The sequence below is a fragment of the Macrobrachium rosenbergii genome, chromosome 25, assembly GCF_040412425.1.
Source record: "Macrobrachium rosenbergii isolate ZJJX-2024 chromosome 25, ASM4041242v1, whole genome shotgun sequence".
NCBI lineage: Eukaryota > Metazoa > Arthropoda > Malacostraca > Decapoda > Palaemonidae > Macrobrachium > Macrobrachium rosenbergii.
The window spans coordinates 10,293,376-10,307,086 of record NC_089765.1 but is presented as its reverse complement, the minus strand read 5'-3'; the positions used below and the strand labels follow the sequence as shown (position 1 = coordinate 10,307,086).

Here is a 13,711-nt window from a genome sequence, read left to right as displayed (position 1 = left end):
CAAGGTTTCTTCTCTTTTTTCTTCCTTGTAATCATCAATATGACATCGCTTTTAATCTCACATTGCACTTTCTTCCACGAAAATTTTCAACCGACAATTATCCTGGGTCGTCATTCACCTTCTACAATTCATTTTGGTGATTTTGAAATCTGTCCTCTGTCATCCACCAACATTTCATGCGATTAAACTCTTAAATGAAAAATTAGCTTTGAGTAATACCGTAACTGGCAAGGGTAAACCTCGCCCCCCACCCTTTTTTAAATAAATTAGATGCTTTGCTTTGATGCCATGTAGGCCTACATTTTTTTTAAGAGGATCGGCATAGTTATGATTTGCCCAACAAATATGGCTCCTTTTACCTCTGATGTATATATTTTTCTCTCTGTTCCCGCTTGTCATAGTTTTTACAGTGTATTATAGATCCTCATTTTCTTTTAGCATGTAGGCCTAGTTCCTGAGATGAAAGGGATGTTCATTCTCTTCCTAGTCTAACAGAGCTTGGTTACTATGCACAAGCTGGCAAAATATTTTCCCTTTAAACTCAATTTTAAGAAGGAAATTAGATTTATCACCTCCTTTCAGGAGGTAACGCTGTCTTTGTAGTCAATGTTTAACTATAACCGTTTCTTGTAAGGTTGGGGGAAGGTGCTAAAAGTATTGCTTCATTTTATTCATTCTCTCCTTCTTACACCGTTGGATATTAGGACCTCCATGTGAACCTCCTCCCAACCCCTCTCCCCCCAAAAAAAAAAATAACTGCAAAGCAAAGTCTTTATTTACTAAGGGTGTTTAGGTTACTGAAAGGTATGACTACTTCAGTTTTACACACAGGACAATATAAACTTTGTTCGGTGAACGAACGAAAACCCACAAGATTTTTCTCTAGACTGTCGTTGGCTTCACCACTGTGGATGCCAGTTTTGATTAGGAAAATAAATGCACTGGCGATTTGGGTTGTGTTCAGTCGCTGTCCACTGAGCAGGATCCTGCGTCCCTCGAATAACAATCTTGGTTTTGGTTTCATCAGCGACATCCATCATGACAAACATTGCAGCATACTAAGACCGAATTTCAATCAACGGGAAACGGCGATCCAAAAAAATTACACGTCTTAATTTTGTTAAACAAATAACATGATTAGTATTCAGTTATTGGTAATATACATGAGACTGAAGTATACTTTAAAAAACTGGAATCCATTCAGGCACTAAGACGCAGAAGTAATGCTGTTCCAAGGACAAAAATCGATGGCATTATATAATCAATTTGTTGGGAACGGTACCATTTTCACTTGCACAGTCACGTGAACGCCCGGCGTAAGTTAGCCAAGAGTTGTAAGCGGAGAGCAAGATAGAAGAGGCAGCACGACTGATCGTTGGCGGTTCTATATATGCCACCTGTATGATTTTACCTAAAATTTTGGACTTTTCTTTTCCATAGTTAGCATTTAATTTTCAGTCTTCCAAAACATTTATGATAACTTTTCTCTTTTCTTAAATGCTGGGATTATTACAACTTACCTGGCTCTATGAATAAAACTTTTAGCATTAATGTATCAGACATCCCTTCAACATTATTTCTTATAATTTGTACAGTATTATACCTCTGTTTGACTGGTTTTAAGGGGCTGTAAAGAATATGCTTACTTCTTCCATTTGTAGTTTTCACAAAGAGTTTAACGTTCCATCAAACAAATACACGGATCGGAGGCAATGTAAAATGAATTGTGCAATTGTTTAATGGTATACGATGATCCGTACTACGCTTCACTTTGCATGTCTCTCTGCCATTTTACCGTCTTTCAGTTAGATGCTGTATGTTGTTGAGAATCAAATAAACTGTCTAGTTTAATAATCTGTCACTTATTTAACTCTCGGTATGAATTTCAGCGAAGTAAGTGTAAAATATATCTAAATATACACCGATCGATATGGCGGTGTTGCCATTCCTTCAGTCATAACAATTGCCATCTATACGAAATATTTGTATTTTATCAAAAGTGCGTGCGGTCAATACCAGTTATTTTTTATGATTTATTATGATAAAGATATAGATGTTTCATTCTAAATGGTTACCGAAATCTACGTTTGTCCTGTGTTTCAGAGCAAATAAACACGCAGGCAAAATACTCGGTGGCAACTCGAGTCGGCAGCGGGGGCGACCTGTGATTGGTTCGCGTATTTTCAAAGCATTTAAAACAAACATGGCCTCGGTGTGAGACAGACTGACCCTTCGCTGAGATGAGTTTTATGTGAAAAAGCCCTCGTTCTTTTAACGACTCTTACCTTTCGTGCGCTTAAGGTAGTGGATTAGTGCTAGTGGATACCGAAGGTGCTGTGTGAAAGTGCGATTAAGGCGTCGGTCGAGGGAAATCCGCGCTAGAAATACCATATGCCAGTGAAGAGGTTCCCTTCGGAGTGGTGTGTGTGTGTCTCTCTCAATCCCTCTCTCTCTCTCTCTCTCTCTCTCGTAGAGTGTGCCGTAGTAGCAATGTTGCATTGATGTGATAGAAAGCTTCCTTCAGGCTTTGCAAAGTGCCGAATTGAATCATCGAAATTGCTAGTGCTCTCTCTCACTCTGTCTCTCTCTCTCTCTCTTTCTATCAGATTTCGGGCCGCAGACCCCCACCTCTCTGTTGAAGCGAAACGGGTCAGGAAGGAACACAGGATGGTTATAATACCGGGAGGTGGTTTTGGGGATTTCGTCCCCGTCGGCTCTTCTCGTTTCTAATTTCCCAGTTTTTAATCTTCCTTTTGTGTTCTCCTCCGCCGCAACGGAGCTGAGCTGCCTGTCACATCCCATATATATTATATATACATACCTTCTCAAGGAGACAGTTCACAGTTTATTACCGGTCATTCAAGAATTGCAACACAAATCTCGAAGAGAAATTTTAATTTTTTGAATCTGAGTTTTCGGAAGGACCCCCAGCCATGGAAGACACCAGCGAGGTGCTAGTGTGTGCTGCCGAGTATATGAAAGGTGAGGAACTGTCTCTTCTGATATTTTAAATCTTATATTTGGCTGGTTTCAATTCGAGGCTGTGAATTAAAAATAGCTGAGCCCCAGTTACCCAGACTAAATATTTGAGTAGTTTCATTTTAGATTTTTTAATTTTTGTTTTCGTATGGTGATGACATTAGTTATTACTAGCCTATAGCCTAACCTAAGTGACACGAACACTAGCGCAAATGATCGATTTGCGGGCGGTGGGCGTAACTTGGGGTAGACTAACTCACACAGGCTGTCCTGTTTCATCGGGCTACACATTTGTAGTTTAACCATTACCATTGGGTAGAAGCCTAAGGCTTACCATATGAATTGAGGCAAAGGTGGATTCGTCACATGTTCGCAGTTCTGGGTTTAACTTTCAAGAACTTTAAAGTTATTAAATGATATATTTATTTCAGTGCGAGACGAAGCACAGTCATTTGATCTGATTACTCCCACTTTTCGAACCTAGCCTCCTCGATGGCGAGAAAAGTCATGTAGGCATATTAGTTGGAAAATTGCTTTATTTTATATTTACATAAGAAGGAAATAATTAACCCAACACGACCAAATTTCCATAGCTTGAATTAGTCTTGTTGAATAGTTTTGTAGACGTGTTATTGGAAAAAACGGTTTCCTCTATTTTATGTCTATTAAAATAGGTTTCTCTGTATTATATTTACCAAAAAAGGGAAATGTCTATTAAAATAGGTTTATATTATATATACCAAAAAAGGGAAATGTTTATTAAAATAGGTTTCTCTATATATTATATTTATCTAAAAAGGGAAATGATTAACCCAACAATACCAAACTTCCATAGCTTCCGTTAGTCCTATTGGAATGAAATTGCGAAGACTAGTTAAAGTGTAGGGGGAGAGCGTCAGGTTGGTCAATGGATTCAAAGTAACGTTCACCAAGGTCACACAGGCGGCGATGATGACGACGACGCCGACGAGTGAGAGGGAGAATATTGTTCTTTTTGGCCACAGCGGTCAACTAAGAACATGTCGGTTGCCACTTAGGGTGATTTGACCCAACGTGGAATTTTTTTTTTTTTTTTTTTTTGAGACTGGTAGTGGTGGTTACATCTGGTGCATGTGGTTTATCGCCTTCTGAACCAGTCTCTCTCTCTCTCTCTCTCTCTCTCTCTCTCGCTTGTGATGTCATTAGGTGCTCTAACGTGACCCGAGGCTTTTTAGCTTAATGGTTTATATATTTTGAGTTTAATGAGATGCCATGTATAGAATCTTTGCAGATATATATATATATATATATATATATTATATTATATGTGTCAATAATACTGTTTGAGTTTTTGTAGTTTTATTTTACCGTTGGAGCTGTAAGAAGGCCAACAGATAATTCTTCTGGCAAGAAATGAAACCTTGATATGATTATTGCTTGCACTTCCTGGTTTAGACTAGGCTACGCGTTTTTTATCATCTGCCTACGCCAAATTGTAAAAAGTAAGCTTGCCCACACTCAGCCTTACGGTAACTGCACACCTGCCCAGGTCTCTCTCTCTCTCTCTCTCTCATGCAATTTTAAAGCCTGCTGTTTCTTTACACGTAAGGTGTTTCGTGAACATTTGGATAATGACACGGAGGAATTGTAATTATCTTTACAAAGACTCAAACAGTATTATTGACACAATAATATATATATATATATATATATATATATATATATATATACATATATTGTAAAAGATTGCAAAGATATATTCATCAAGCACTCCCATTCTAATCTTTATTCTAATAGGAGAGAGAGAAAGTTAGATAATAAAGCGACAATCTGAATGAAGTATACTGTGGTATATTAGAAAGTATAACTTCATCATGCTTTGGAAAGAATATCTTAATATTGTTGTAGAATCGATGAAGAGCTTGATTCTTCTTGACCAACAGATATTTCTATTTTAGAATATCAATGTTTCGCATATACATAAATCTAGTTATATATACAAAATAATCATGTGTAGTATGTACAGTTTACGGTGGAATCGTATTTATTTTACATAATGTGCATCACATTACAAGATTTAGAGGCAGGCTAGGCGTGTTTGCTGACGAGTGCAGCTGTGTCACGTAAAAAAAATATTGTTGACCTTTATTGACGAACCAGTTATACCCCAGAATATCACGAAAACGATATGTATACACTTGAGTGTTATGGTAACGGCTGCTTTTTGGTGCTCGACCGGTAGCCAAGATCGTCGATTCTCGTGTTTAATTAAGACGGGAGACCTTGAGAGAAAAGGCGGACTTATGACGAGGTTTCACTGGGAACTGCTTCGTTGCTCCACTTGTGCGTGAAATTAGTATTGCTGTGGCATAAGATTTTTATGTGTATGCATAGGCTACTCAGGTTGCAGACATGGCCTAGGCCTAATGTACTTCATCAGAGACAGATCAGAATTCAGATGTTACTTATATTAAAGAATGTTTGTAAAAAATATATATATATTTAATATGTGTATATATATATATATATATATATATATATATATATATATATATATATATATATATACCGGTATATTAAAGTTTTTGTCAAACATTCTCTATAATAAGTAACTTCTGAATTCTGATTTGTCTCTGATGAAGTACATTAGGCCTAGGCCATGTCTGCAACCTAAGCATGAAAGGATTGAGAGAGTTAAATCCTGGGTAAATGTATGAATAGAAAATTATATCAAAATGGAGTCCTAATAGTTATGCCTTTGCAAGATTTAATATAAAATCGTCAAATGCAGACGAGGTGTGGTCTAGTCACTCTAGTACACTGAAGGGCTTCGCTTATGGAGTTGAGATTGATGGGAGGTACGGGCAAAGGATTTGTGAAACTATGGAAAGTTTGTTAGGTTTAAAAGTAGAACGTAGAGCAAAATTAATGTGGATCTTAAGAATGATTTAAGTACTGTGGGTTTCAATTCTCTTGGAACTGATGAAGCTCTCGACAGTATAGGGAAAAACTGGCCTGTACAGAAGTTGAAATCATTTATGTAGCGTACATATTACTGGAATGATTTGTTAGGCTTACTTGAAGAAGGAAAAGTCAGTATCGGTTTCTGATGTTTGGAGATGATCCTGTATTTAAAGATTTATGAGAGGAAATATTACGTCAACTGGTGATCATTTGCCAGCACTTTGCAGAGTTGTTAAATGCCATCGTACTGTAAAATTTAGCAGTCATAAATATAATCAGGCACAAAGATCCGAGTGATGTAGAGGATTTAAGAGAGGCTAATGGTTGAGTCTGGAGTTGGGAGTGTGCCATTTAGTTCAGTTTATGTCCAGAACAGTTACGGCATTTGGGAAGTAGTGATGTGGAAGGGTCAGGAGAGGTAAAAATTGGAACGAGGGATTTTTTTTTTTTTTTTTTTTTTATTAAAACTGGTTTGTGATGATGCAGTTGTATCAAGTGTATATCTAAGGCACTTCGCGTGATCAGTGGGTCCTCCTGTACTTTATCCTTTCTCTGTCTCCATTCGTGTGTGTGTGTGTGTGTATACACGCACATACACGCACTCTTTCTGTCACTCTTCTACAAGATTAAGGGGAACTTTCATTCTCCTGTGGGGCCACTTCTTTCCAGCTTTTACTCTTGGAATCAACAGACCTTCCATTGCATGTCAAGCTTTGGAATTCTTTTTCTGCTTCTCTTTTCCCTGACTCATGACCTATCTTTCTTCAAGAGACAGATATATCACTCTTTCTTTTCTTCCTTTCAAGACTTTCTATTTTTGCTCATGGTTTGTTTCAGTCCAACCATCCAAGTGTAAATGGGTACCAGCATCTGTTGAGGTTAAGAAACAGGACGTGGGGCTAGCAGCCTCATCCTCGAAGACTCACAGAGAAACTTAAATGCTCTATCCGTCTGACATGTCGTTTCAAAGGGGTATCGGAGAAAAAGATAATTGTGATGGTTGTTTTGCCGGATTGTTTTTGCCTCTAACAATATTACTCAGTTTTGTTTATTGCTTCTCTAGGGTTAGCTAATCCATTCTGTGGATTGTTTAGTAAATAGGCCTGATTCCCTTTTAGATTTATTCCACTCGAACTTGTGCTTGTGAATAACACTACTGCTAATATTGAGTTACACGAGAAGAATGCAGATGATGTAATATATGTTTGGGGTGGAGTTCCGCTGTTGTTGCTGCTGGTGTTCAACAGCGTGTGGAGGCATCAAGCAGAACTGTTAATGTGGACGTTTTCCTCGGGGCTTTCAATCCTGACGCAGCATTTTTAGGTTACTGAGTCTGTGCCAAGCGTTTTATTTGTTTTTTCTTCTCTGCAGCACCCGTCCTTTTTAGGGGGGGAAGCTTTGAAGAAAAGTATTTAATAATTGTGCAAACAGTTTCCCAATCTCCCCAGTTTGCGTTCAGGCACAGATTACAAGCATTGACCTCTCAAAATATGGGTTGTTTGAACATTTTAGGAACAATGGAAGTTCGGGAATTCGAGAATATACGTAAAGGAACGGAGCTGTTCAGTTGAACCATTTGGTTAGAGTACTCTCTCTCTCTCTCTCTCTCTCTCTCTCTCTCTCTCTCTCTAAAAATACACAACATAGAAGTGAATACGAGGGTTGCCCCAAATGGTTGTTTATATTGTAATGCATCTCATGAATTGACTAAAATGAAAAAAAGTATATTGTACATAATTTAGATGCAGACTTTAGGAATAATATTTACAAAAAGCATCGTATTTATATAAATAAGTGTTCCTTCAACTTTAATGGTTAAGAGTGCCGTTGATCCGTTGCAAATGAAGATTCCCCAGAGGAATTCACAAGTGTTATTTATCGTATCTCAGACATGTAGCGCGTTTGACACAAATTACTCCTGCGTTTTATCAGCACAGTTAACAACAGTTAATGGTTATAACTAATAGGAGCAGAACACAAGCGTCACAAGTAACAACAGTTGATGGCTATGACTAATAGGAGCAGAACACAAGCGTCACTGTTTGGTTATATACATATTATTATAATATAATGAGCAGTTCTGTGCAGTAACTGACAAGGTCTCGTATCGTGAGCCTCATCCGTTCATGAGAATTAGGCCCGCAGAGAGAAAGATTAAGGTGCTGCTTTGAAAGAGCACTGCCAGACCGTAGGAAGAGCACATTGGTGCTCGCAACAAGCAACATTCTGGGACCCGCTATGGAACTGGAGATCTCGGACTTTGGTGACGGGTCGTACGCGAGCTTGATGCAATTACCTAACTCTCCCCCCCCCCCCAACCCCCGAGATCATTTCAAGGTCACGCTCTTGAGCAGCATGCTGCATTATTGCCCATGACATCAGGTGCAAAGCATGTGCGCTTTGTAAAGGCCGAGTCGGCCATTGAGTCTAGTTTCTTTTTTGTGTTATCTCTGAGGGATACTTGTGTTCCAGTGATAACGTCGAGTATGTTGTCTATTTTTACTTCTCGTTTTAAAGTGTTATGAGTTTCGCCGAGAGCTGGTGACTTTTAATGGTTTTAAGACCGGTAGAGATGCAGTTATTTCAAAGTTCTTAAGGTTGCTTACGTCGTGTTCGCTCCTTTGGGTGGGAAATGAAGACTCTGCTGGTACATTTGAAAGGCTGTTTTACACTCGAATCTCTTCTTATTAACAAAGGCACAGTTATTGGCATGATCATGATTCCAGTTCATTCCCCTATTATAAGAACGCAAGAAAGGTTTCGATGAAAAATTCCAGATGACGTTGAATTATTTATTTGTGACCTTGCACTCGAACGAGGAATGTTTTGAAGGTCCGGCCTGCTCCCAGATTTATAAATCAGCGTAGTTCCATCTTTGGCGTTACTTTGTGGTCACGAGGAATAAGCCAGTGTTATAAGTCATCTGAAGAATGTAATTGGAAATTCGTCTCTTTTTCTCCTTCTCTCAGCGCTCGCTCTCACACTTAATATAGATAGAAGGTGATTGTTGCTATCTGCTGGTATGTGCGTTACCAACCTGGAGCCGAGATATATGATTATTATGAGAGCTGATTCTTGAATTATGAATTCTGGATAATCTTGAATCTCGTATCAAGCAGTGTCGATGAACTTTCTTGCTGAAAGATTGTGTCGTGTACTTAATCTCTGCAGTCTTGTGTCCAAAGAGGCTTGTTTTTTTCTGATGGAGTAACTTATAGATTAGTTGCGGAGGTGGACGGGAATTGATTCCTTATTTCTTAAATAAAATATGTTTTTCATTTTATTTTCAGAGGTTTTTTTTTTTCATTAAGCTCAAGTGTAGGGACCAACTAACTTTTCCCGTAGGGGGGAGGGGGTAAGTGCCGTCAGTGTACCTCATGCGGTGCACTGTAGGCATTGGGTAAGGTCCATTGCAGCAACCCATTCATTCCTTTTACTGTACCTCCGCTCATATCCTCTTTCTTACATCTTCCTGCCCTGTTCTAACAATTTATATTCGATTCCAACGAACTGTGAATCGATCAGAGTAAAGTAAATATTGACTGTGAACGTCAAAAGCTCGATTTGGAGAACTGTAAAAAAAAAAAAAAAAATAGCCATTTCTGAAAATCAAGATTTTTGTTTGTTGAGAGGTTTTCTTCGGATGCGTAGCTGTTGTGGTGTCTTTCGCCCGGATGGGTGACCCTGCAACATCCTGGGCCCAATGCTCATTGAAGGAAGCGCTGCCCGGCTTGAATAGTAATGGGGCTGGATTGTCGGACTCTGCAGGAGAGAAGGAACGGGAGCGATTTATTTATTTATTTTTAATTTTTAATGAAACAAGCGTATTTGTATTAGTATGGCGTTCATGATTTTACAGAGTATATATTATATATATATCTATATGGATTCATATATATGTTTGTATAGTATATTATACAGTATATATATAGTATATTATATATATATATATATATATATATATATATATATACATAATAATAATAATAATAATAACACACACACACAATAATAAAAGCCTGAACGAGGACATCTGTCGACTCAGTCTCTGAAGAGTTATTCTTCAAATCTTGCGCATATTTGTTTATACACAAAAGACATAAATTAAATTATGTACTTTGTAAGAAGAGAGATATATATATATATATATGTATATGCATATATATATATATATATATATATATATATATATATATATATATATATATATATATATATATATATATATATATATATATATAGTTGGGTATATGCTGACTCAAGATCTGAAGTTATTCTTTAAATCTTGCATTTGTTTATATATAACAGACGCAACCTATATATGCACCCAAGTTTGCAAATGCTCAGAACTCGCAATCGCACAGCAGCGGAACGAACTTTATATTGTAATACGCGAGTCCTGAGAAGTTTGTGTCCGCTCGCAGCAATGCTGTTCGGTGTCGACTTCGTTGGAGGCTATGTCTGCGGTACGCTGTTATCGTTGGTGTGGGGGAATGGGAGTTGCGCGGGGGGTTGGGGGGCGGTGTTTGGAAAGCAGCTTAGCCCGGAAATTCTTCATAGAAGAAGCGGGGAGACTATTTTGTAGTGTTCGTTGGGAGGGCAGTCATGCGTTCATATGTTCTTTTATCTTTTTATCCACAGATGCGGTGTAGGTTTTTATCAATTTGTTTGATGTTGTGTATATATATATATATATATATATATATATATATATATATATATATATATATATATATATTTATTTTTTTTTTTTTTTGGCCAAGTTTTTGCCATAAACTTTTATTTCCGCCATTGTCAATTTTTTCCTCAGGTTTATTCCCATAGGGGGATAGTGCCTCAGTAACCCTCACGTGGCGCACTGTAGGCATTACTTGAGGTTCTTTGCAGCGTCCCTTCTTTAGGTCCCTAGCTGCAACCCCTTTCAGTCCTTTTACTGTACCTCTGTTCACATTCTTTTTCTTCCAATCTGACTTTCTACCATCGCCTAACATTTGTTTCATAGTGCAACTGCAAAGTTTTCCTCCTGTCACACCTTTCAGACCTTCTTACTGTCAGTTTCCATTTCATCGCTGAACGACCTCATAGGTCCCAGCCCTTAGCCTATGGCTTAAAATCTGTGTATTCCTTTATCTATCAAGACGGTTTCCAGTCCAGAGTCGGAATCTCTTTAGCGAGCAAGATTAAAATGCGCAGAACTCGGACATCCCTTTCATGATAGTTTGTGCGTAGTCTGTAGGCCTTATTCATAAAATGTTTTTGCTTTTATTGACAGCATTTTGAAAGGGTCGGAATTCAAGCACTGGCTGTCGTCTTTCAAGCACTCTAAGAACGCGATGGTCGGGCGAGTAAGGACCTCGTGTTGTGTCAAACGTCTCATTGTTTATGATGAAAAGTTTTGCCTGCTGAAGTGAAATCTGAAAAAACAACTGGTGGCCTGTGTTGTTGGTGCCTGTAGCGGTGTCAGAAGTACGATTATGGCTAACTTTAACCTTAAATAAAATAAAAACTACTGAGGCTACAGGGCTGCAACTTGGTATGTTTGATGATTGGAGGGTGGATGGTCAACATAGCAATTTGCAGCCCTCTATCCTCAGTAGTTTTCAAGATCTGAGGGCAGACAGAAATGGTGCGGACTGACAGACAAAACCGGCACGATAGTTTTCTTTTACAGAATACTAAAAATTTTTATTCATTTAAAGGTAGAATCGAAAACATATTTGACTTCACACGTTTCCCATACAAACCTAATCCATTTACATAAAAACAAAGAGATATGGCATCGTTTTTGGCCGCCGTTGCCAAACCTCAGTTTTGCTGACGCGTTTGCCCGGGACATGAGGACGAATACGTTTGTTGGGGACATGTGGACGAATTTTGATTTTGGGGGCGGTGGGGTACGGCGGAATTTAAGCTGTGGGGATGATGGTCCGTATCCGTATTCGGCCCTTGGGCAGTGCCAATTCAGAAAGGCTTGAACGGTTGTTCCTGTCCGGTTGCAGAACGCCGGGAAGCTGCCTGAGCTAGTCTCTCTCTCTCTCTCTCTCTCTCTCTCTCTCTCTCACACAAACACTCAGTTATTACATCACACACACACACACACACACACACACACAATCACACCGTTTATGTCAAGTGTCCTCAGTGTGATTTTTTATCCATATTCTTTATTCTTTATCCATATGCACGTTTTCATCATTCTCGTTTCATGGTTCCCTGGATTAATTCATTTTACGAATCGTAATTCTTGGAGCTCACCGACTTGTTCCTATCTTTCTTAATTACTTCGACCTGGTATTTCGTTATCGTTATTTTTGTTTGCAAAGTAGAGCACATATTTGCACTTTTATCGTCATTTATGTTTTTATTTTTCATACGTAGCCGATTTCATCATCGCCTGTATCTTCTGAATTTATGTTCGGGATCGTTTTTATCATCTCGCTTTATTTTTGGTGGTCCTATATAGTGTTATTTCCACTGTAGCATAGATGTTATCAAATTAGTCTTCTGAATATGCAGTGGTACTTTTCAAGGACCTTTCTATGTGAATTCAGGGTATTTTGTCATGTCGGGTATCTAAAAAAAAGTTCACAGTTTCCATGTAAGCTTTGTATTGAAAATAAAAGTGAAGTCTGTCTGTCTCGTCTGTCTCTCTCTCTCCATTTGCTTATTCACGTGGATGGTAATGATAATTTATTAATGATTACTTGAATCTCTCTCTCTCTCTCTCTCTCTCTCTCTCTCTGCTTATTCATGGATAGTAATGTTAGCCTAGAATGATTACGTGAATCTCTCTCTCTCTCTCTCTCTCTCTCTCTCTCTCTCTCTCTCTATATATATATATATATATACATATATATATATGCTTATTCACGTGGATGGTAGTCGTTAACGTTAATGTACTTGAGTCTCTCTCTCTCTCTCTAACTTGAAATTTTAGGAACAACGTTCCGCCCTGGAACAAACGTCATGTAATGTTTTCGAACGTTGTCCATTGCAGATCGCCTGTACTTCGTAACTCTGAGGACGTCGGGGAGGCCCCGGTCCACGGCGAATACCCACTACTTCTCTATAGACGAAGAGTTGGTGTATGAGAATTTCTATGCCGATTTCGGGCCGCTGAATTTGGCTATGCTCTATAGGTATTGCCAGAAGCTCAACAAAAAACTAAAGGTAAGGGAACTCTTCGAAAAATGTATTTGGGTATGTTGTGTGTGTGTGTGTTTTTTGGTGGGGGGTGGGGCCGGGTTACAGGTAAATATCCAATCTTGAGAAGGCATTCTTTAAGGGTCTTTGCTGCGTCCCTTCGCCCCCTAGCTGCGACCCCCTTTAATTCCTTTTATGTACCTCCGTTCATGTTCTTTCTTTCTTCTTACTTTCCACTCTCTCTTAATAGTTGATTTGTACTGCAACTGCTTTGAGGTTTTCGTGAATGATTTGATAGATGAATTGAGAAGTGACATTATTCACTGAATGATTTGGTAGATGAATTGAAAAGTGACATTATTCACTGAATGATTTGGTAGATGAATTGAAAAGAGACATTATTCACTGAATGATTTGACAGATGAATTGAAAAGTGACATTATTCACTGAATGATTTGGTAGATGAATTGAAAAGTGACATTATTCACTGAATGATTTGCAGATGAATCTGAAAAGTGATGTATTCATCTTGAATGATATGATAGATGAATTAAAAAAAAATGGCCTAGTGATTGAGCGCTACGGATGAAGGGGGATCTTTTTGCATTAGGTTTATAGTTTGGTTTGTGGAATGGCTGGGTTAGTT

At 38.4% G+C, this 13,711-nt stretch overlaps 1 protein-coding gene across 1 annotated transcript in view; it reads left to right on the top strand.

The window, feature by feature from the left end:
• Positions 1-2,194: 2,194 nt before the first annotated feature.
• LOC136852311 (dual specificity protein phosphatase CDC14A-like) overlaps positions 2,195-13,711 on the top strand; it is a 273,822-nt gene continuing 262,305 nt past the window's right edge. The window contains 2 exon segments of the mRNA XM_067126818.1: positions 2,195-2,982; positions 12,920-13,092. Of these exon segments, the coding sequence (XP_066982919.1) occupies positions 2,934-2,982; positions 12,920-13,092 (222 nt within the window). The 5' untranslated portion in view covers positions 2,195-2,933.